General features: G+C 39.2%; 1 protein-coding gene across 1 annotated transcript; it reads left to right on the forward strand.

Moving 5' to 3' along the window:
- Positions 1-332: 332 nt before the first annotated feature.
- spock3 (SPARC (osteonectin), cwcv and kazal like domains proteoglycan 3) lies at positions 333-20,005 on the forward strand. Its single transcript, XM_038713404.1, has 11 exons — positions 333-484; positions 645-767; positions 10,357-10,396; positions 12,583-12,691; positions 13,410-13,518; positions 13,649-13,757; positions 14,033-14,146; positions 14,276-14,497; positions 15,356-15,418; positions 15,541-15,678; positions 17,697-20,005. Exons 2-11 carry the CDS (start codon positions 645-647, stop codon positions 17,852-17,854), a joined length of 1,185 nt encoding a protein of 394 aa, XP_038569332.1. The 5' UTR covers positions 333-484; the 3' UTR covers positions 17,855-20,005.
- Positions 20,006-24,625: the final 4,620 nt, after the last annotated feature.

Below are 24,625 nucleotides of genomic sequence, written 5' to 3' on the forward strand. Positions count from 1 at the left end.
TGATGTTCTGGATAGAGAAATACTCCAATACACTAGAGAGAGTTAGTGACCTTACAGTATGGTTGTTGTTTTGTTATGTTTTGTTTTTTGTTATTGTTGTTTTTTTCCACGGCATTAGGAAAACATTGCTGAAAACAATTTTGTATTGCCTCTGATATCTTCTCTCTCAGCTTAATTGTAGGACAGTCTGTTTCATAAGGTTATAAGTGGAAGACACTTTTGCGGTGGCCGGATAACAGCCCACAGTGAGCCATCATGACTGTTTCCTCCGCACTGAGGAGAGGCAGAGAAAAAGACGGAAAGAAGGACAGAGCGCAGGGCCCGCGCACGGCGCCTTGCGCGTTCCCGATTTCTGCTGCGCACAGACAGCCGGTGCGGAGAGAGAGAGAGAACGAGAGAGAGAGAGGGAGGAGAGGGCTGCTATTACTAGTGACAGAAAACGGCAGCTAGAACATACAGTCTGGAGAGCAGCTGATGCGACAAGGTAGGAGGAAAGCAAACACCTCAGCATCCGTATATTCATTGTTTACTATCAGTATCCATCGCTGATGTGATGCAGATTGAACGGCCTCTGTTTTCAACCTGATTGCTGTGTGCTACAGCCTGATCCGATGTCCTCTCTCCGTGCTGTTGTGTGTCCGCAGATGCTGAGCGTCGCCTTGCTGTGTGTGTACGCCGTCGCCTTTGGACACGTCTCCGCTCGCTCCGACAGCGGCAATTTTTTGGATGATAAGTGGCTCGCCGGGCGATGGGATAAATTCAGAGATGTAAGTAATATTTATGGCTCCTATTATCAAGGCCCTTTCCCTCCTCATTATCTCATTAGCAACCCCAATCCCCCCCCCCCCCCCCCCCCACACACACACACACACACACATGCACACCCCTTCTCTCTGTAGCCACCCCTCATTGGTTTGTGATCATGCGCTCCTCGTTTTCTCGTTGAGTCCAAGTGACTCGTCACGGGGCCCGTTGTGGTGTTTGTCACACGTTCATCACCCGCTCCACTGAGACAGTAAATACACGAACGATACTAGGATGATGCTTGCCCGTGACTGTGTTTGCGTGATAGCAGTCCCTGCTCAGCAGAGATAGCCAAGGCCTCTGCGAAACACAAATACACATCACCTAGCTGTCCGAGAGGCACCGCTGAGTCCCCGTAGGGGCCTAATTATTGTGGGGTATGAAATAGTCCGCAGCAGTGATGCCTGGATGTGCTGCTTCTTTAGAGGAACAAGATATAGATAGTGGCAACAAACCAGTGGAGATTCAAGCCAGAGTTTAGTGCACTCATGCCTGTGTATATAATATAGAGGCTACTAATATAACAACGAAAAGCACAAGTCCCATTTGGGAATAAAACAGCATATTAACACAATGACAAACAAAATTACCATTATCCACTGTACACAACTCACACTATGAGTCCCTATGGGAATATTTAAGGAATATTTCACTGTGTGCAGCAGTGATTCGGTTTGAACTGATCTGGTTGCTGCTGGTGAGTGTCTTCACTTCCACAAGGTGCTGTCAGCCACCATTACGCTGACATGCTTTTTTTTATAAGGTAAGTAATGCTGCTGCTGATTGCCATGTCACATACGCTACCATACAGTCTCTGACCATGTAGCCCAGCTGGCTTATGAGGCTTAAGCCCTGAATGTTTTCAGCAAAGCCCCGAATCCACTGTGTATCACGCCCGGTGGGTTTTTTCTAGACTACTAAACCTCGATCATAGCTGGGCAGGAACCAATGTGTTTTAAACTGAATGAAGCCTCGACAGCAGGACAACAGGGCCCCCGTGTAGTCTTTAACCGGATGGCTCAGCCCTGCATGACAGTGCGCATTACATTACCCAGCTTGTTCATGCAGTGGCAGCTGATAATAACCTTTTATTTATTAGCTGTTATTTCAAATATAGAGTGGCTCGAATATTTGCTCAAAACTGGATGGGGCATGTTGTTATGTTTGCCATAAAATGTAGCAGACTGTGCTAATTTTACTTACTCAAATGTGGACCTTGGTTGCTTTTTAAATTATGTTTATCTTATCTTATCTTATCTTATCTTTTCTTATTGAATTTGTTGTTCCATAAGGTGCACCACTTATTTGACTAAAAGAGAATTAAAACAGATTTAAGAGGGTCTTGGAATCTTGGAATCAGTAAACTCTATGTTTGAAGTGACAATAATAATTGTTTATTTACATCACACTTATTTATAGCTTATTGCAATAGTTATCAATAGGTAAGCCTCAGATCTCCAGTGACTCTAGATCTGTCCCTGGTCAGATTGCTGCAAAAAATTACTGTATTCATGCTTTCCAAAATGCTTGTTTTTTTACAGTATGTGCATTTTTTGTACAATAGGCCTACATTAGAGATAACAGACAGAGGAAATCACTGCCATTGTTTGGAAATGAATGTCTCAAGTTGCAGAAAGTAGAATTCCATGTAAAAAGACTGGTTAAGTCTTTCAGTATATAGTGCAATGTAGGAATGGGGTGTTGTTGCTAGAAGGATATCTTGCCTCTAACCACATATCGCGGTTAATGGTTCCATACAAGCAGAAGTGATATGTACATGCTTGCACTTGCACTCACTTACATACACATACGCGCGCACACACACACACACACACACAAACAAGCACATGCACAAAAATAAGCATGTATGCACACACATAAATTATGAGTAACAGGCTTTTTGTTGTTGAGTTATACTTTGACTGTGCAGCAGATACAACACGGTTAACATAATGCACTAGAGAAAATACGCTTTTCACTCACAGCAGCTTCAATGAGTGGTTTTACCACCGTGCTGCTCACATGCAGTAGGATGTTTCCCTGAATTACAGTGGAGCCCTTGGTATAGTTGATGTCAGGGAGAGAGAGAGAGACAAAAGCAAGAGTAGCATTCTCTTTAATTTTCAGTACAAGTTCTGTCTGTTTTATACATGTTTTAATGTTTATGTAATTTGTAACAGGCATGTTTTTTTTTATCTCTCACTTTCCCTTGCCTGCCAAACTGAAGCATGTGGCTCAGGTGTACCCCTGTGATACACCTCTGTTGAGCAGGATTTGGATTATGCAAATAGGGTGACTGAATGCCAGAGAGGAAATGTGATTGGCCATGTGCTGTGCTGTTTAAGATGATCGAAACACTTGACAAAGATTGTGTTTGTGTGTGTGAGAAAGATAGTTGAGAAAGCTTGGTGACTGTGTTAATATAAACAGAGGTCTATAAATATCCTCAAGGTGAGAGGACACTTAACCTATTCATAACAGAACAAAAAAGATAGATAGATAGATAGATAGATAGATAGATAGATAGATAGATAGATCGATAGAGAAGGAGAGACGAAATAGAGTGGAGTGATTGGTGAACTGAAGGCTCTGTGTGCATTCACATCTGTGTTGTTACCTTGAAGCTCAGGCATTAGCAAGAGCACAAAGGCAGTATGTACTCTCTGTATGCCTTTCATTTCCTGTGATAGTGCTGTGTCCCAGATTGTCTGTGTGTCACTGTGTGTTTTTGCATTCTTTCACACAGGAATCAGTAGGCTACATTGTATTAAACTAAATAGCAAAAGAAGCAATGACAGACAGTCCTGGCAAACTTACTCCTGTTTCTCTTTTGTTGCCAGTTAACTTGTATCCCCACTATGTTTCCAGTGGTACAGAGATCAGAAACCAGGTACAAATATAGGTCCATTGTAAAACATTTATTTATAAGGTCTTACGTTACCTTTTTGGCTCTACATGGTAGATAGATTTGTACCTATGATGGCATGTGGGTTTGTTCAGTTACAATAACATTAGATATTATAAACAAGACTACAATATTTTCACACAAAAGCAGGTTAGAGCAGTTTTTAATAATGGCTGTTGTAAGGATGAATATAAGGTGGACAATGCTTCTGCAGTCTTATTTATGAATAAGTCTATTTCTATATTAATCTATACATTATCTAGACACACTGTAGTTAGAAGTGATGCCTATCTGGTTTAAAGTCTACAGTTGCACATAAACGAGCACATGCATCCCAATATTGTCACTGAAGTGTCACTTACTAAATACACTTTATAGAGGTTACAGCTTGAGGGGCCAGTTAGTACAGGAAAGCTGCAACTGTTTGTCTTGGCACATACCGCACTGCCTGTGAACACGTATCATGTAAATGTACTTCTGAGATACATAGCCCCATATACATATATAGGGCCATATTTTTTTTTCAGAAAGTGAAAAGATCAGCCCGTTTGATTACACACTCAAAAATGGAACTGGAGCATGTTGCACATGCTCTTTTAAGTTTAAAATTAGCATAGTTTTAACATAAGAATTTACTAAGTGGGGAGTTATGCATCACTAAATTGAAACAGGTTGCACAAATCATTTCTCACATAGATACAAAATTAAGTTAGTTAACCCATTCTAACTATAATCAGATATTTCCTTGTCACTGAACTGTATGAATACTTCTAACCCTGAAACATATTTCCATATGTATGAATTTATAAAAAAAACTACATTTATCAAGGATTGTCAGTTAAGTTAAGTTAAGTTAAGTTAAGTTAAGTATTTAGCCTCTTAAAACTATTATTTTTTGGAAGTTATGTTAGAGCTTATGATGCTACAGTAACTTCCTGATCACATTGTTAATTGCTTTTGATTGTACAGAGCTACATATGTTTGTTAGCAACAGATTAACATTATTGTAATCTAGCTACTGGCATTTCTTAAGGTTTAATGGTTCGACAACAACAAATCCCTAGTTTGAAACTAGCTAGAAGCTTACTAAGAACTAAGTAAGGATTTTACACAGAAACTATTTATGGATTCACAAATAGCTTGTGAAACCCAGTCATGTTGCTTAAAATAAATGACGAGAGTAGTTCATACAGAAGTTAAGTTATCTTAGTTTGGGACGAAACCCTTTAGTCCTTATCTTAATCCTACGTTCAAATAGCACAGTTTTATAATTAAAATATTTTTTTTCTTTCTCCCAGAACCTCAGCAATACACCCAGTACAGATACTTTTTAAATCTTATCCTGGTATTCTGTGCCAAACTTTCCTTTACTTTCCTTTATTTCAATTTTACATTTTAGGCATGTACTGTCACTTTCATCTTTCTGCAAGAGCCATAAGTGGGTCTCCTGGTAAGTGCACTAGATAGAATCTTGGCCATTGATTTACTGTAAGTCCTGTTAGGGTGGCTGGAGAGGCCTGGGGCTCTCTTTGCTGCACTGGTGCCATCTTAGTTTTTTAGACATTCTGCTTCTGTTACTGGGCCTTTCCTAGCTTTCAGCTCTGCCGTACAGTAAAAAGATAAGCTGAGATAACAATGGAACACAAGGAATGTTGTGTGATGAAGAGTATAATGCATAAATTAGCGTCTTTCCATTATCTCCTCTCTTTACCTCTTATCTCTCTCATTCTGTGCATGTCCGTCTTGTGTTGTTTGGGATGTGGAGGGTGAATGATGTAGGGAAGGTACAGAGCTTGAGGCCTTTTCCACTTCAAAGCACCTCAGTGTGTGTATTTGTGTATTTGTGTGTTTATGCGTGCGTGCATGTGACAAGCTTGAGCAAGACGAGCAGAGCCAGTACAGTGAAAACATGCACATATTTTGCCTGTTGGAAGTTAGGGGGGAGGCTTGAAGGAGTCAGGAGTGGTAAATAAGCCATTAGGACACAGTTGGAACAGATGATCTGTAAATTTCTGAAAGTATGGTTTTAACGATTTCATGAGGCCTTATTTCTATAGGCACACAGATAAAACCATACAGAACAAGGATATGCACACCAGCAAATTACGATGTTATCAGAGCCGAATACACACACTGTTGTATTTGTGTGTATTTGTGCACATGAGAAAAAAAAAACTGTTACAACTCTAAGAGAGAGATAGGAATAGAGGTGGAAAGAGATGGTGAGATAAATTGAAACATTGCTATTTTTAGCGTACACTCAGGAGGCCATTAGACCTATTGTTGAATTTTGGGTTTTTCTGTGGTTTCTGGAAAGTGGGTGTCTGGTTGCATGTGTGAAGTGCATACCTCCTGTTATTTGATGTGTTGTAGTGCTGACAGATTCTGGCTCTACAGTCAGTGTTGTGGTGATAACTTTGTGTTTTTATAAAATTGTGTGTGTGTGTGTGTGTGTGTGTGTGTGTGTGTGTGTGTGTGTGTTTGTGTGTGTGCATTTGCGTGCGTCTGTTGATTCCATTAAGGAATCAGACCGCAAGCACTTTTGTTGTCTTGACTGGTCTAGAGGGCCTGGCCCCCATAATGCAATGTTCTCATTATTCATTCTCTATGGTCTGCAGTGCTAGAGGGGAACCATCCTGAGCAGAAACAAAAGCACCTCTCCATTTGGCTATCTTTGCTAAGCTTTCAGTATGTGGGTTTGCTTCATAGTAAGATGTTACAGTACTGTTCGTAATTCTAAACAAAAGCAACTGACATGAGCCACTGTTGTTTATCTCTTATTGTAACATGGACCTTTATAGAAGTGGAAGGTAGAGCAGGAGAAGTGATACAGTGAGTAATGAAAGGGTCTGCAGTTACGATGCCAAGGGTTAGAAAGGGCCAGCAACGAAGGATTGGAAGGAGAAATTAATTAGAGCTGCGAAAAAGAGAGAGATGACCGTATTCACCTTATAGAGCATGGGGAAGTAAGACAGAGGACGGACTCATGCTTTTCGCTGGTAAGTCCTACAGAAACAGTTCAGGCTAGTTGAGGTTTGGGTATTACTGTGTAAAGATAATATCCAACATTCCCATGTGTATTGAAAATAACAGTACATTAATGCATTGAGTTTAATCATGGAGATTCAATTACACTGATAAGCTAAAAGAAAACAGAAGTAATTACTTTGAATTCAGCAACAGTTCATATGAAATGTTTGAGTCAAAGTACAGTATTTGCACACAAAAAATGCACCAGTCTCATGCAATGCAGGTCAGTACATGTGACTGTCACCGTGTCTATTTCTCCACGAGCGACTATACAGGAAACATACATTACTGAAACTGCATCTCACAAACAAGCATAGCAAGGCCAAGGGGTAAACCTATTTTAGTTTCCTGAAGAAAAATTGAAAGCATATTGTTTTTAAACAGGAAGCTAACTAATTTGTACAACCACATTTCAACCAGCACGGAACCTTTCTTACAAGATGTGTTTCTAACCTGTCGCACAACCTGGGGAACACATTACAGACTTAAAAAATGCAACATTTGTACCATAGATAATATGAAGTAGACGATCTGCAGTAGTACAGTACAGCAGTATACTGCATCTTTATAAAGATAGTTACGCATTCACTCCTCTCAACTCCTCCCAACCACTCACCCTTTAACTTTCCCTCACTCCCTTACTCACTTCCAGCCTTCTGAGTAATAAAACCTTGAACTTGATACTGTTATTATAGTAAATGCTACGTGCACCGAATATATAAAAATAGTACAATGAAGCTGCTCTGTACATGTGAGAGTGAGAGGTAATTGTGTCCATAGGAATAATTGAACTGTACACAGAGGAAAACAGTTCTGAATTTCACTCTTTAATTGAATTTGCTACATCATATTGGTGAAGATTTGCACAATGTTTGAGTGTGCAAATCTACGACACAGGACTTTAATTGGGTGGATAAGACACTCGTCTCTGTTCAGCCACACTGTGGGATTTATGCTGATAAGATGTTTTTTTTCTCCCCTCTTTCCCTCCCTCCCTATTTGTTCTGGCATGCAGAATTGAATGAGTCACTCACACACACACCAAAACACAGAGCGACAAAGAGAGCTAGAGAGAGTGAGAGAGAAAGAGAGATAACATTTTGTTTTCTGAGTTACAATAAATCACTTGGTGCAAAAGCCACATGTGTGCGGTTTGAAGCAGTGTTTAGTTAGTTGATTAGTAAATTAAGCCAGTAACTGTGTAATATTTTTATTAATTTTGAGGCATGGTTATTCTACTATTTTGGTTGCAAAGATATTATAGCCCTAAGATTATTTATTGATTTGAGGTTACTTCACTTCCAAAGCAGCTTCCGTCAGCTTTTCTTTTTTGCACTCTATTGCATGTTTGCAGTCGTCACACTTTGTAGTGCAATTGCTGCACAGCAATTTCCCCCGGGATAAATACAGTTCCATCTTATCTTATCAGAAATCAGTTGACACAGTCACATAATAATAATAATAATAATAATAATATAATGATAATAATAATAATAATAATAATAATAATAATAATAATAATAATAATAATAATAATAATAATAATAATAATAATAATAATAATAATAATAATAATAATAGTAATAATAATACAACACACTAAAATAGATTACACAACATTAATCAAACATAAAAAGCAGTTCCGGAAAGGCGAGATTTGATTAGTGAACCTGGACAGTCTGGTGCAGTCCTGTGTTTGATGAGAGATTTCAAGAGGGTGGGGCCAGCTATGGAGTCCTTTGGTGCTTGGTCCTGAGTGGTGGTGGTGCAGGCTGGTGGGGTAGGAGGGGGCCTGGTTATGGATGGCTTTGTGAGTAAGGAGAAGGTGACTAGCCTGCCAGCTGGGGACAATAAGGTGATACTCACAATGTTAATCAGTGTTAGCGTAAGACTTAGGGTTAAGTATGTTGTGGTTGTGGTTACGGACATATGAAATCTCCAGAGAATGAGTTTCAATTCAAGTCTTCCTATTTGGCAAAAACAAGTATGCGTGTGTGTGTGTGTGATGGAAAAACACAAAGAAACAAGACAGATGTGAGAACGAGAACAGGTTATCATTGTGACAGAATGAGAGAGGACACAGTGCAGTGTTGGGTTTGAATGGATGCCCAGAGACAGAACTGAGAGTAAACCAGAGAGTGAGATCTCTTATCGCATGCAAACACACAGTTTTAATTTAAATTCATTTTGTTTATATAGAGGCAATTCATAACAGTTATCTTAATTGAACTTACTTACTGTACTCTTTTTAATATTATTTACAGAGACCCAAAATGAGAGGGAAAAGAGGGAAAAGGAAAGGATGGGAGAGAGAAAGAGAACACACTATAGCCCAACGCAAGTTTCACATAGAGATGTAAAACAATTGTAATGGTAATGCTACAGATATCAATGAAAATAAATAATAGGAGTAATAATGATAGCAATGGTAATGATAATAATAATAGGACTAATAATTATAACTATACCAGTGGGTTTCGAGCAGGATCCAGACTCCACAGCTCCAGAACCAGAAATACCTGCAGAACGCAACAGAAGGAGAGATGAGAGAAGAGAAAGCACAAAAAATACGAGAGAGGGAAGATGTTGAGTTAGTAACATGCATTAATGGGATAAGAATGCTTACGATCTACAACTCACTATTTCTTAAGCTCCTTGTACATTTGCATCATAAGCCAGCACCCTCGGGGCGTGCCTCCTTCTTGTCCTTATATTAAAAGCAAGCAAATCACTCACCTCTGTGCTATCTTTTTTTAGACTGTTGAAACACATCCCCAGGCAACAGATTCAACCATGTGATTATATCTACGGACGGTTTTAAAAGTTCACTTTCAAACCATTTAAGGAAAGAGTAAAGCACTTTGTTATGTGGGAAATGACATATATATATATATATATATATATATATTTGCAAAGCTTAGAGTCTGATTTAATGGATTGATTGAAGATATTAGCACCTTAAAGTTCCTTCTAGTGCAAAATGTGACATTTAAAACAGAGGTTTTCTTTGATGTTAATCTGATGTTAATTCATGTGTTTCTGTTCCAGAATTCAATGCTAATTTTACTGGCTGAACTGATTTAAATAGAAACACTTCCCTGAAAGCCTCACGCCTTCACTTAACTTTAAATAGTTAGTTACACAATATTTTCTATTCATATCTTTAAACTGTTAAGTGTAAAAGCCACATAATATATAAAATTATGAAATATAAAATTCCATAAGGTGTTATAAGGGAGTATGCTAAGCAGCGCATGCACACACACAGACACACGGGCCCCTATTGATGCATATGACGGCACAGAACTGCTGTCACAACATCAACATTATGTTGACTGAATGAAATGCATGCTCCACGTGTTTGTACTTGATGGTGTGTTGGTGTTTGTGTTCCTAGATTTCCATCCATTTATTTCATAATGCAAAGTTTCCCCTCTAAAAGAAAATCCTAATCAAAATGAATTCCTCATTCTCTCTCTTTGTAATGCTTTCTCCTAAAGGAAGTGGAGGTTTGTATGACTGCTTAATAGTCTCGTATCTGCCATGTATTATTTACTCTAGATGCCGTTTGGACAAAAAAATTTTATGATTTTGTTTACTGGTGAAATCTGTTTCAGGAGCCTGGAACATGGACGCCTTCCAAGCCCTTCGATCAAGGTGGGTGTGAGGAAGAGAGCCTGGAGTGGTTGTGCTATTCGCTTTGGGATAAAACAAAAACACACTAGAAAGGACAAAGAGAACTCATGCCCCTTCCAAATCTGAACAAATCTTTAAGTAGTATTTTATTCATAGAAAATATTTAGTTAAAATGTTGAATCTGCATATGGATGTGTATCTGCATTAATATCTACACAGTGATGAACCACCATGCTAATTGGTTAGATTAGAGTAAGGTACAAGTTACACTTACTGTTACAGAGTTATGGCCTCTTAAATGTATTACCTTACTCTAAAGCCACCCATTAGTTTTCCAGTATTGCTTGAAGGTAAATGTGCGTGACGTCAGCATTTGGTTGCTCTTGCACCACTACTCAAGAGGAAAGGCAGTTTATTAATAGGTCATGCTTGCAAGAATTTGGCAGCCAATTATAGGAAAACAATGTGACATATCAAAACACAAATGTATGACATTTATTTAGGGTCACCCAAATATGTAATAAACTGTATATTTTTAATTTTGGAAAAATCTCAGCTGGGAAAAGGCCCATGGTGATAGGTTCGCCTCAATCCAAAGAACCCCAAGAAAGACTTGGTTCAGCGGTTATTAGCAACAAAGAAAAGTGTTTTACAATTGACCATGTGATCATCACTTGTTCCTTGGTCTAACTTTGCAACAAATTGTATTACAATTTTAAAAAATCCTGCCAACTAACAGATAGACAAAAAATTGGGAGCACAAACCATAACCTTCCTGGAGGTAAATAACACTACAGCACCGTGCATCATTACAGGTGTTACAGTAGATTTACGCTCCTCAAACCATCATGTTTCTTAGTTAAATTTGGTCTGATCCCTGGAACTTAGACCCTCAAAATCATGTTGTTCCTGGAAACATGTTGTGGGGTCAGCCCTGTGACTTGTTATGGCTCTGTAGACAGAATTAGCAGCAGTAAGGAGGTACTTCTTTGTGAAAACTTTCATTTTGACACACACACTACTTGACCTATTGCTGTACGTATATGAGTGTGTGTTGTTGCTAACTTCAATTATTTTCACTACACCAACCAGTGGATTTAAGTAGCAAACATCTGTTATTGAAAAAAATGATGGTTTTATATTCTTTGATCATTGTATTATAGACAGTGATAAGCTCATACGCACATCCAGGCTCACCAGGACATGAACACATTCACTCTCACTTATCACTGTATCCTCAAACACACTCACTCACATGCATCCACACACACACACGCACAGACATGTCAGGGAAACAATAGCATTAGATTAGTGCGTTGGAGGATGGAGGCAGGATAATCTACCAAAGCTGCTCAGGGATTACAGTAAGGTTCTTTAGAACAGAGGTCATTCGCAAACTGTTCTGAGATCAGCTGAGGGCCTTAGATCTTGCGCATTGGTGCCACGCTAAAGGCTGACGAGCTGTCAAACAGCTTGTTTGTCTTTCCCAACAAAGATCACAACTGTCAGCCTAAGGTTCGGATCAAAATCAGCTGTCACCTCAAAAACGAGATATGGCCCTCAACTGAGAGATCTAATACCAGATCGGTTTGAGGATCTCAGCAAGAGCATGAGTGCAGTGCAGGCTGACGCAAGGTCAGAAGTAGCCTCTGTAACCAGTTCCATCTGTTTTTAGCTGTAAGGATACTTAATGGTATTATGGCTTTGAGTTGAGAGTGAGAGAGACGTTGCCAGTAAACTGTATGTAAAGAGACAGTGGCTGGAATTAACACAAACACACACACACATAACCACCACTTGTCTAATCCTAACCTTACCCTAACCTTAAACCCAGTCTTCATCCTAAAATTGAATGATTTATGTTATGGGGACTTGCATCTTTTTCTCCATAAGGAAGGCAAGTCCCCACAATGCGACTGTAAACAGATTCATGTACCCACAACATGAGTAATACCCGCCGACACACACACACACACACACACAGAACTTAGATCTGTAAAAAATAAAATCAAAAGGAAGTACATAGTACTAGGATTCATTGATTGAACAAAAGGAAAGTGTAACCTTGGAAGCTTGACTCTCAGCATATGCTAATGGGCTTGGTCTTTTTAGAAAGATCTTTAAATAGAGAGGCTGTGTTTTTGTTACACACCCATATATACACTTAAAGGAATTCACATTCTATATGTTTTGTTTTGTGTTTTCAGGCCTTGATCCAGCCAAAGACCCCTGTCTTAAGATCAAATGCAGCCGCCACAAGGTGTGTGTGGCCGAGGATTACAAGACTGCTTCTTGTGTCAGCCAGAGGAGAGTCAGGTAAGAAGACACACGCTTGCTTTTTTGAAACAGGCCTAAGTTTCAAAGCTGTTCCCCTGAATTTGCACTCAGACAAAGCTAGATATGAAACCTCAAATGACAATGGATAAGGAGCAAACCAGATTGCTTTATTACTTCCCATCTCTTTTCTCCTCCCTTGTTTTTATTTTTATTTTTCCATGACAAGCAACAACACACGAGGGGCGGCTGTTTTCTATTTTTCCAGCTGGTCAACTAGTTGTCCGGCTCTCTTGTGACTGTTGTGTGAAATTATTTTTTAGTCCAATTACCCCAGCACTGGCACGGCCTTACAGCAGACACAAAGTCCTGCCAAGTGATGTGAATGGGCTTTGTGTGTGTGTGTGTGTGTGTGTGTGTCTGTCTGGGACACTGCAGACTGGACAGAGGACAGTAGCGCCATACTGACCCCATTTCACATTCTTAGCAACAACACAATTACCACTGCACAGTGCCAGCAAATCAGATAATAATCACACATAAATCTAAAATCCCTGAATCATTTCTGAAACTGATGTAAAAACAAGAAAATACATCACAGATACAAAATGCTTTGAAAACATTGCTTTTGAATAAATCAGGGAAGCTTAACAGTGCATTGTGAAGGAGACAATATCAAATGATAAATCAATGTTTTCATATGCACACAGTCAGATGTTTAGTGTGTGTAAAAAATGTCCTTTGAATCTTTCTCGTCTAGTTTTAAAGATGCCAGTTTGTACCAGAGCCCGGGGTCAAAGTGCACACCCTGCCCTGTGGTTCACCCCTCTCCCGTTTGTGGAACTGATGGCCACACCTACTCCACCAAGGTACCTGCCCACACAATCACAGCATCTGTCACCCATAGAAGACATTTGAGCACGCATCAGTTACATTTCCTCTTGATGAGAGACACATTCTGATTTTACTTCCTTTTCTGCCTCTGTCGCTCGTGCTCAGTGTAAGTTGGACTACCAGGCATGCATCACAGGAAAGAAGATCGCTGTGAAGTGTCCTGGCATGTGTCCTTGCCCCTCTCAGCCTGAACAGAGCTCTGCAGAGAAGAAAGGTACAAGATTCTGCACACATGACTGCACACCGCAAGCTAGGATACTTTGGAGAGGAAATTATGCTTAATTAGAAAGTCTTCCATGGTGTCCAAGTCCAGGTTAAAGCCCCCTCCTGGCAAACTAAAGCCCTTCTGTCCTGTCACAGTGTCTTTTAGCATGACACAGAATCCCTGAAGTTTCAGGGCAGCTGTGCTATAGCTGAGTCATCTCCATAAGGGAATAGGGGAATAATAAAGTGCCACTTTATATCATTAATCATTATCTTGTTCCTCAGTGTGCAGTGAATCTGACCTGAAGGAGGTGGTGAGTCGTCTGAGAGACTGGTTCAGAGTGCTGCATGAGAACGGCAACCACAAGAGAGTCAAGATCCAGAAGCCAGAGAAGAACAGTGAGTCACATGGCGTGTACCAAGCAAAGAAACGAGAAAAAATTTCTTCATGCATTCTCAAGGTTGTTGTTCCACTGAGACACCTGCCTGCGTGTACCCTTCTCTCATTTTTTAACCTTTTCCCCGCAGAATTTGATGTTGGGGCATCGCCTATTTGTAAGGACCCTCTAGGCTGGATGTTCTCCCGGCTTGATACAAATTTTGACCTCCAGCTGGACCAATCAGAGATCAAGAGCCTCTACCTGGACAGGAACGAGCCGTGCTCCGATGCGTTCTTCAAATCCTGCGATACACATACTGACAAAGTTATAACCAGCTCTGAGTGGTGCACATGCTTCCAGAGGTATACAGGTATGGTATCTCCATGTATAGTTCATTAATAGATTCCTTATATAATAAGAAAACACCAAGTTAGCCAAATATTATTTGATAAAGAAGACAAATGCAAACAGAAGAATTACTGCCAACTATTTTAATTGTCCTTGTAAACATTCATCACAATTGAAAGTAATTACAGTACTTAATAAAGTTGTGCTCATACACTGTTTTTCTGTGCAGTGAGGGATTATCACCACCATTTTGGATGCACTTTCAGTTTTGCCTCCTAATAAAGTGTTTTTTTTAAAAATGGCTTAATTTAGCTTGTCTAGAACCTGTCTGATCGCATGATCGCTCGTGTCCATTGCCCCTTCGTACTTTATTGTAGAAATGTTGATCTTCACCAATCTCAGCAGTTACTTTGGTGAGCACAGTGTTGTCATAAACGATCGAAATAATGGCCCAAACTCAGAAAACAAGGCAATTTGTAATAAATGAGAACCTTTCTTTAATTTATGAACTACCTTCTGCAGACATAGAAAAAATAGACACCCTCCATTCAGTAAGAATGGCATGTTCTTCCTTGATATGTACAGAATACATTATTGTACTCTGTAAAATACAACAAAATGCAAACCAATACAATACATTGCATTAAAATGCCATTGTATGAGACCAAAGATGAAAATGACTTTTTTTGGACATAAAGAAACAGTATTTACAGATGAGTCACTGGAGCTGCACTTTTGAAAGCAGAGACGGCAGTATAACAAATATCACAATGAAAGCACAAAGTACACAAAGGAAGCAACGTTTCTACGAACAGATGCATTCCCAGAAAAAGCAGACTTCTGCAGTTTGTTACCAGAGTCCCTTGTCTCTCCTTTTCAGAGTCCCCTTGTAAAGCAGAGCTGTCCAGTATCAACAAAAAGCAAACGGGGAAGAAACTGCTTGGTGAGACACACACACACACACACACACACTCAAACACACATGAAAGCACACACGCACACACACAAACAGTGTGTTACCCTCATTCATTGTGTGCATCTGTGTGTTTTGTCTTGTATGCGTAGGTCAGTATTTACCATCCTGTGATGAGGACGGTTATTACAGGTCCCACCAGTGTCACAGCAGCAGCGGCCAGTGCTGGTGTGTCGATCGTTATGGCAACGAGGTGGCCAGCTCACGCACCCATGGCCCTGCAAACTGCGGTAGGCAAAACGCATGGGAACAGTGTGTCACGTTTCTGTGTTTGAAAACATAGAGATGCCGCGTTATTTGTATTAGGCATCATGGAGGAAATAATTCATGCATATTAATTTCAACACACAATTGTATTTTTTATTTTGCATGAAATCTGTCACTTACGTATTGAATATTCCCATAGCATCTCAAAATGACTTAAAGTATCTCAAAATAATGAATTAGTATCTCTAAGTTATTAGTTGAGACAGTTTCTCATTATTTTGAGAGACTGTCGTTATTTTGTGTCAGGGTTTGGTGAATGCAAGCCGGAGAGAGAGCCCAAACGCAAGACACTGGAGCAGAGATACAGTTAAGGGATTTTATTCACACTTACTGAAACACGTACACAGAAAGGTGTAGACAAAGTCTAAAATAAAGCTGAATCCATACAGTACAGGAACTAGGTCCAAAACAGGCAGGAGAGACTGGCAGGCAGGCAGATTACTGGGTGGGAATAGACAACACAAGTTACTGGACACTAAACATATATAAATGACAAACTAATACAGACACAAGCAGACAGATCACCAATAACTACAACCAACAGTGAAAACAGACCGAAGCTGGGATTAAACAGAACTCAGAGCAGACATGGACAAAACAACACAGAAGTACACAGACCAGAAGTGAACACTAAGACATGAACTAAGGCACAGGACTAGGAACTAAGATAAGAGACAAGCTAGATACTAAGTAAACATAAACATGCGGATGAATAAAATAATAAACAAGGCTACACAGAGACTAAAGCAGAATGATCAAAATCAGATTAATTAAAGAAACTGGCAGAGAACATAAATTGACACCTAGCAAACAGACAGAACTCCAGCATGATGGTACAGAAACTAATACATGAGACAGGAACAGAACTGAACAAGAACTAAGACAGACACCGAGATGACAGAACAGATCAGAACCACCACACAGAACAAGCAGAAGACAGAACAACATAGACCAACTCCACAAGACATAAACAGACAGGACCAAATCTAAATGCAAACACACACCAAAAAGACTGGATACAAGACCACAGACAGACAGGATTGAAAACCAAAACCCAACGGACTATATAACAGACACCTAACTGACCAAAAACTCACAGAGTGCTAATCTTAAATATAGCCGACAGGCAGAATGTGACATTTTGAGATGGTTTCTCATTATTTTGTGATGGTTTCTAGATATTATTTTGACATACTCAGTCATTATTTTGAGATACTAAGTCAATATTTTGAGATGGTTTCTCATCATTTTTGAGATACTAATTCATTATTTTGAGATGGCTTCTCAATATTTTGAGATTGTTTCTCAATATTTTGAGATACTAAGTCATTATTTTGAGATGGCTTCTCAATATTTAGAGATGCTAATTCATTATTTTGAGATACTAAGTCATTATTTTGAGATGGCTTCTCATTATTTTGAGATAGTTTCTCATTATTTTAAGATGTTTGTCATTATTCTGAGACACTAAGTCATTATTCTAAGATGCAAAGTCGTTATTATGCAACACTAAGCCATTATTTTGAGATACTAAGTTATTATTTTGAGATGCTAAGTCAGTATTTTGAGATACTAAGTCATTATTTTGAGATGCATAGTCGTTATTTTGAGATGCTATGTCATTATTTTAAGATGCATAGTCATTATTTTGAGATGCATAGTCATTATTTTGAGATGCATAGTCGGTATTTTGAGATGCTGTCATTAGTTTGACATACTAAATCATTATTTTTAAGTTTCTCATTATAATAACTTAAAGGATCTTTTTTTCATCGCAGTGGTGGAAAGGGACTTCCATACACCTTACCACACTGTATTTTTATCACTGGTTGGGCTCATTTCTTGTTTGTCTAAAAATGACAAGTTGCGGTCATTAATGGGGATTAACGCAGTGGTGTCAATCTTCTCATATAACTATTCACTAACTATATCCCAAAACTATTCCTTGAATTGTAAGATTTGGTTTATCCTCTGTTTCTAGGCGTGATTTTGGAGTCTTCTGGAGACCTCGGCAGCGGAGACTCGCTGTTCACTGACGACGATGAAGATTCCTTTGTCCTCGACGACCAGGCCGGGATGGATGACGAGGACGATGAAGATGAGGATGACGATGACGACGCAGATGAATACCTGTCGTAATTTTCAAAAAGAAAACAAAAAAAGAAAATGAGAAAACTGTTTGTTTGGTCAAACTGCACGTTTCTAGGTGACTTCCCAGGCAGATACTTAATCGTACTAACAGCCTACGGACTACTCTCTGTGTATTGTTTGTTCATTAGTAAAAGAAAAAAATCCCCAATATTCCTGGCAAACATTTAAGGTTTTTTTCTTCCTCTCTAAGTATAAAATATGATTGGTTTAATGGCACTTGTTCACTTGTGTGTCAGCCAACCAGAGAACATGACAAGGACTAATCGATAACCAATCCAGTGCTTTGGATTTGGTCACGTGTGCAAAGACCTCTCCCTTCATTGGACAGTCCATGTCTTCTATTGTGTCCTGTCCTTGTGCAGCACTCTGATGCCTCAGTGTGTTGATGCCTGAGGCGCAATGTTAAAGAGATTTCCCCCTTCTTCATTCCTTCATCCTCTTCCTCTACCCTCCCACACTTTTACTCAAATGTTCCTGTGTATAGGTGGGATGTTGATGATGTAGATAAGAGAATATTGCACTCTTTAGGTTTCTTTTGATCTTGATTTTGTAACTGTGACTGTAACTGTGTGGAAAAACAAGATAAGAGTTAGACATGCTTCATTAGGAGAAGTAAGGCAAAAAAAAACACCCCACAAAACAACACAGTGTGAGTTGGATAACAATCAGAACCGACATGCTAGCTGTTTTCCTGGAGACACAAATCAAGTCAAATCATCTCAAAGGCTCAGCAACAAAGAAAGACAAATTACTGCTTGGCCAGTGGTTATAGGGGGAAAATATTATCTATTTTTCTAATCCATTGTTGGATGAATACAGAAGATGAAACAGATTTGTCATAGCATGTCTAATGCTGCGTATTGTTGTTTCAGCCTGTAGAACCAGAGGCTAAACCTTTGTGGAACTCAAAGTATATATAACGGAGCTAGAGGGTGAAAAAAACCCTCAAGTGTGTACCTATGAAACCACACTTGCATAGTTCTGAACTTCTTGAGCCACAAGTCTGTGTGATAAAATGTTTACTTACCTTTATTATGTCGGTGAGCTCAAAGAAAACCTCATCACAGCTCAGAAGAAACATGGAGTTGATGTTTAAATGATGATGTTTAAATTTTTTTGAGATATGAGTCTTGGACGTGATTTGAGCGCATAGTGTAACAGTACAAATCTCTTGCACAGTAATAAAACACAGAGCCATGCAGACCTGTTAGACCTGTCTGGCAGGGAATAAAGGGTAAGGTGTGCCTTTTACTGGTGAGGACAGCTGATGGTAATAGTGGGAGAAGCATGCTTACTGGACTGACTTAAGCTCGTCATTACACTGCACAAGAGTGGCTTTACAGTCAAGCTTATTTGGGTTTTTGGTATGGCTTGTGTTTTGGGTCTCTCTTATGATGGTGTTACATAGGCCATATTTCAGATCCTTTTGATTTGTTACATAGGCTAGCTAGAATGTAGAGAAGCACAGATATACTTAGCAGTATAGCAGTTAAGGCATAAAAACACTTAGATTCTTCTGGATTTGAAAATGGTTTATATATTAGTACACTGGCTAGAGAAAGCTTTGGTTTAGACAGCTTTATATAATAAAAAGAACTATCTTTAACAGTGTTTTGCTTTTACTTTGATTTAAAAGCTTGATTTGTATCTGATCTACTCTATTATCTAACTATTTATAGTGTATATCTGTCAGGGTTGAAAACTGAAACTGATCCCAGAAGTGTCCTATGGCTGTTTATGCAGACCTGGGATTCGCTGAGCTCTTGTGTAAATTTTTTTTGATTATTAATCTGCCGTCTGACTTCATTTTGAATCAAACATCTGTTGAAATTCCATGTTAAGACCTGAAAAGTGCCATCTAACTGTTCGGTAGTTCTTCTTTTCTCTCTCTCTCTCCCTCATTCCTTTTAACTTGGAATTTCAATTCACTTTAGGAACTGGAAACATTTCAGTCTTAAAGTGTGCTGTTTCATGAGTGTGATGACATGCAAATAATTTTGATGACCTCAGACACTGTAGCCACTCTCAACCAATCACACACTGTCATCACAGCTCCGATAGTGTTAAAGGTTATGATACAGATGCATTTTTTTACAGTGTATGTATGATTTGCTGAAATAAAAGCTATATTGACCAATATTCGCTTGACTGTGTTGTCATGAGTGTTACTTAGACGACAGACATGAAGGCAAAGTCTTGTTTCCGTGTGACCCAGTTCTGTTCCATGTTTATTGATTTGGTTCTCTATTTATGTGCTTATATTTAAAAAAATACAGATACATCGCTGGGGTTTTGTGCTATAAATGTTGAGGATGTTTAATTTGAAAAAAAAGTATGTTGGAAGTGAGAAACCACACATCTATAATATCTCCTCATTTTAAGGTGTACAACTGTTGTTGAAATGGCACAAAATCTGCCATAAGTGGAAGTTGAAAGTATTTATGCATCGCTTAAAGCTTATTTCAAATGAGGGAAAGCCTACATTGGTCAGGAGTGTCAAACTGCTTGTATGTAGGCAATGAGTTGTGGGTGCAGGAACATTACTGCATTATAGAGGAGAAAAACAGGTGAATATTTTATGAGCCACTGTCACACCCACACCATACTGTACATGCATGCCTACATACAGCACCTCTAAGCACACATAAACACATGTAGAGCAAAACACATAACACTAAATGAAGTAGCACAGGAAAAAAAGCATATTCCTTAACCTGCAATTTTTTTCCCGCAACAGTTTTTTTGTTTGTTTTGTTTTTACACAGCCCAGTTTAAGCAGGCTGCAGGAACTCACATAATGCGTTAATCTTTGCGTGTGTGTGTGTGTGTGTGTGTGTTGGCAACAGGACCCGTCAGCAGCTCCAGATAGGGAAGTCACTGGGTAAATATCGAATGTTCATTTTCACACACACTTTTCTGCTGCCTGTGTGTGCTCTCCAATGAAATGTGGAGCGATACCATCTCTATGGCTAATGTTAACACAGTGAAGCCTGTTGTTTGGAGACAGTCCAGCAATAAAAAGGATTCTGCCAGTGTATGTGGAGACAGTATGACTGAGCGCTGATGGGAAATGCCTCAATTTGCAGGAAGCACTTATGATTTAGGAAATCAAGTTTCTTGGATAAGCAATACTCTATGACGCAGGTTCTTTTTTATCACTTCCACACTCAGGTACATGATGAAGCATTGTTGCTGTATGATGTGTTTGGTGGATCACCTGCCAAGTTTGTGTTATTAGACATAATATATTGAAATAAGACATAATTTCAATGTGCATAGCAGTAGCGGAACCACCTCTGTTCAATGTCCATCAAAATCAATTCAACAACCAATTCAAAATCCATTTAGTAGTGAAGTTTTCAGCTTTTCAATCATATTACTGGATCAGCAGATGTAGTTTGCAGAGCTGTTACTGAAATGTACATATTCAAATTTCCATTTTTTGAGGACTTCTTGCTCATGAGATTGTGAATGGATCTCCACTTCTAGGTCACGAATGATCATTGAACCTCAGCCCCAGTTTAAAATCTTTTTTTGTATGCATTTGTCACATCATGATATCCTGTGACAGTAACTTGTGTATGTTATTAATAAAAAATTGTATATTATTAACGCCATTCAATCGATACCATATTCCCACCATACAACCCAGCCCTACTATAAAATACACTGGTAGGTGTGATGATTGTCACACGACACGTGTATGGGTGTGTTCTTTTTCTCTTATAGTGATAATTCTGATCTCAGTCATTACTTTCGGATTGTTTTTAAACATCTTCGCTCTCTGTTTGCATGTCGGCAGGAGCATAGTGAGCCCTTTTCATTGTTGAAGTCTTGTTTGTGTACTAAATGTAAGCAGAATTGAAAAGGTCTGAGTTGAGCTTCCAGGGCAATGCTGAGGAGGCAGCACGGCTTACTTAAATGGTTAAGTCACTGTTGGTCAATACACTGACACACACACACACACACACACACACACACACACACACACACACACACACTTAGCAGACTCATATTACTGCGCCTGAGTCAGCGTAAACAATAGACATCCATATAGGGACGGGCCCAGAACAGGTTTAATGTTTTTAAACTATTTACCAGTTGAATCAGAGCTTTAGAGCTTCTGTCAAGAAGCAAATGATTATTTCATACATGGCCTGTGCTGAGAACACTGTATGATGATATACAGTACCTGTCCCACAAAGTGAGTAAAATGCACATGCACTCCAAAATATGAAGAGACAGAGGTTTAAAAATATCAACAAAGGGCTAAAAAAAAAGACATGTATGTGGTTTTCATTTAGGATGTATTCTGAGAAGCTCCAATAAATATGCCTGCAGATATTTTACAGTATGCTTATTTAAAGAAATCTCATCACTGTGGTCTTATTTCAAAGTACATGTAAAATAGGTTTTGATTAATTTGGGTCAATAAGCCAATTTACACATGTCCAAGCCTGCCTGCTTTGTTCACTATATATATCCGACATAATCAGAAGCATAATTACATAAAGAAATTCCAGTAATTTTAAAAGCATTCCCATTCAGGCCCAAATCTTACTGCTTCCTGCTCAGGCGTCCTCCACCAGAACATGTTTTCCTGTCTTTCTATCCAATGACAAAGGGCTTCCAGGAACGGTTAGTGTTCTCTAAGTACTACAGAATCACTTTGGTGTGACTCACTACCAGCCATTGAGCGGTTTTTCCTCTGGATTGCTGTATTTTAAGGAGGCAGGCAGCGGTGTGCAGAGAGTGCTTTCCCATCAATAACCTCTAACTGCTTAGTGGCTTTATTCTTGTGTGGTCAATGCTGGACTGGAAAGAAACTGGAGGGGATGAGGCAGTGATCTATACATCAGGAGATTGTGATTACACTCATGGGGAATCAGAATAAAGTCATGTCATGGTGACTCCATGGTGATCAAAAACATTTCTAATCTACAAGGTATCCTAACTTCAAAAATTTCACATTTTGAAAGGAAAACAATTCTATATTTGATTCAAATATTTATACAAATACATTTCATAAAAACGCCGTTCTAAACATTTTCACCCAGTGTACCAGAAGTTACCCTAACCTACTTCAATGAGGTTTCAGCTTTTCTAAATCAGGTCACTAAATATGGAATGAAGTGATGAGAAATCTGTGATGGACTGGCGACCTGTCCAGGGTGTACCCCGCCTTTCGCCCGATGTAAACTGGGATTGGCTTCAGCCCCCCGCGACCCTGTACGCAGGATAAGCGGTTGACGATGGATGGATGGATGGATGGATGGATGGTGATGAGAAATCAAAATGGCTAAATCAAATATTTCCTTGAGTGGATACAGAGAACTCTAAACTTATTAGTCCTCGTATGAGGTTAAGATAGAATTTCCTTCTCATTATTTTTTTGAAGGACATGCCATCTACAGTGAATACGCAATGGGCATGTCATTCATTTTACACGTTCTGCTGCCCCCAGGTGGTTAGAGTTGGTCTTGCCAGAACATTTGGAGGAAAGTTGCCCTCTTTTGTGTCAATGAATTGTTCTGTGTTGCATTTGAGGACAATAGCAACAACATGAAGGCCTATATTTTCTTTGAACATCATTAATTTCTACCACCTGAAATCTTTTACAAAACTTGGGCTGCACTTTGGGACTTCAACTACACATTACCTTTATGACATCCCATTCTAAATCCATAGGCATTAATATGGACTCAATGCAGAGAGACTCTGTTGATGTTTTGGAACATTCTGTTATCTGGCAGTATGTTGTCCTGTAATTCACTGAATGTGATGCAGTTATTTGCAATGACCATATTTACAATGTGTATCTCCAGCTCCGAGTTGAACAGTGAACCAGATACTGGTTTTCTTGCAATTCTGTAAATATATTTGATTGGTTTTCCTGTAGTGACAGATCCTTGTCATTCCAGTTCATATTACTGAACCAGTACCAGTGCTTTACAGCACCTACAGTTATTTACCAGTTCTTATTTCAAAATAACCAGATGATACCGGCAACTGTTGTGCAACAGGCGCTCTGATTTGGTGGAATCCATTGCCCAGCCTCCCTGAGGGCACTCCTGTGGCTTCCCTCAGGCTCATCTCATGGGTGACAACATGGTTATCTTCAGTTGCTCTGATTTAATCAGTTATGTTCCTGACTGCCCTTCCTCTTCCTCTCCTTCTCCCCCATGCTACTTGATCGCACCCTGTCCTCCTCTTTCTCTTCCTCATCTTTACCTCCTCGCCCATTCCCTCCTCTTATTCTCACCACTCTAAAGCCTCCATTGTAAGCCAAATGGAATTTTTGCCTGGGGCCTATTTACGTGTAGTGCTTCAGCTCTGATTGGTATGTGAACTAAAAATCAAAAAGTATTTTCTCATTGGTTAGTGTGTAATGCCAGAAGTGTGTTATTGAACTGCAAACTTAGTGTAAAGCATTGAGTTGTATTTAAAGTGTTGCAAAAAGTGTGTTATAAAATTACAAAATGAGTGCAAAGCAGAGAATGTGCATTCAATTTGACAAATGACTGTTAGTATTTAAGCATTCAGAAAAAAACTGTAGTTACAAGAACTTGACAGTGATGTCCTCAACACACATCTGTAGAATATCCTAAATCCTAATGCTGCCCCCTGCTGACTACAAGTGTAATTGCCAGAATTAAATATTGACTACTGAGACAGCACATGCTTGCTAGAAAGAAGACCTGATGTGATTTTGTCTGAGCTAGTATTTTCTTTATAGATGTAGAGAAAATATCAAAACAA

The sequence above is a fragment of the Micropterus salmoides genome, unplaced genomic scaffold, assembly GCF_014851395.1.
Source record: "Micropterus salmoides isolate LMB-PRFRI ecotype aquatic unplaced genomic scaffold, ASM1485139v1 Ms_hic_scaffold_12, whole genome shotgun sequence".
Classification (NCBI taxonomy): domain Eukaryota; kingdom Metazoa; phylum Chordata; class Actinopteri; order Centrarchiformes; family Centrarchidae; genus Micropterus; species Micropterus salmoides.

Coding starts and splice junctions, on each gene's coding strand:
- spock3 (XM_038713404.1), top strand. CDS start 645: ATGCTGAGCGTCGCCTTGCTGTGTGTGTACGCCGTCGCCTTTGGACAC. Junction 13,758..14,032: donor GAGCTCTGCAGAGAAGAAAG/GTACAAGATTCT, acceptor CTTGTTCCTCAG/TGTGCAGTGAATCTGACCTG. Junction 15,679..17,696: donor CCATGGCCCTGCAAACTGCG/GTAGGCAAAACG, acceptor CTCTGTTTCTAG/GCGTGATTTTGGAGTCTTCT.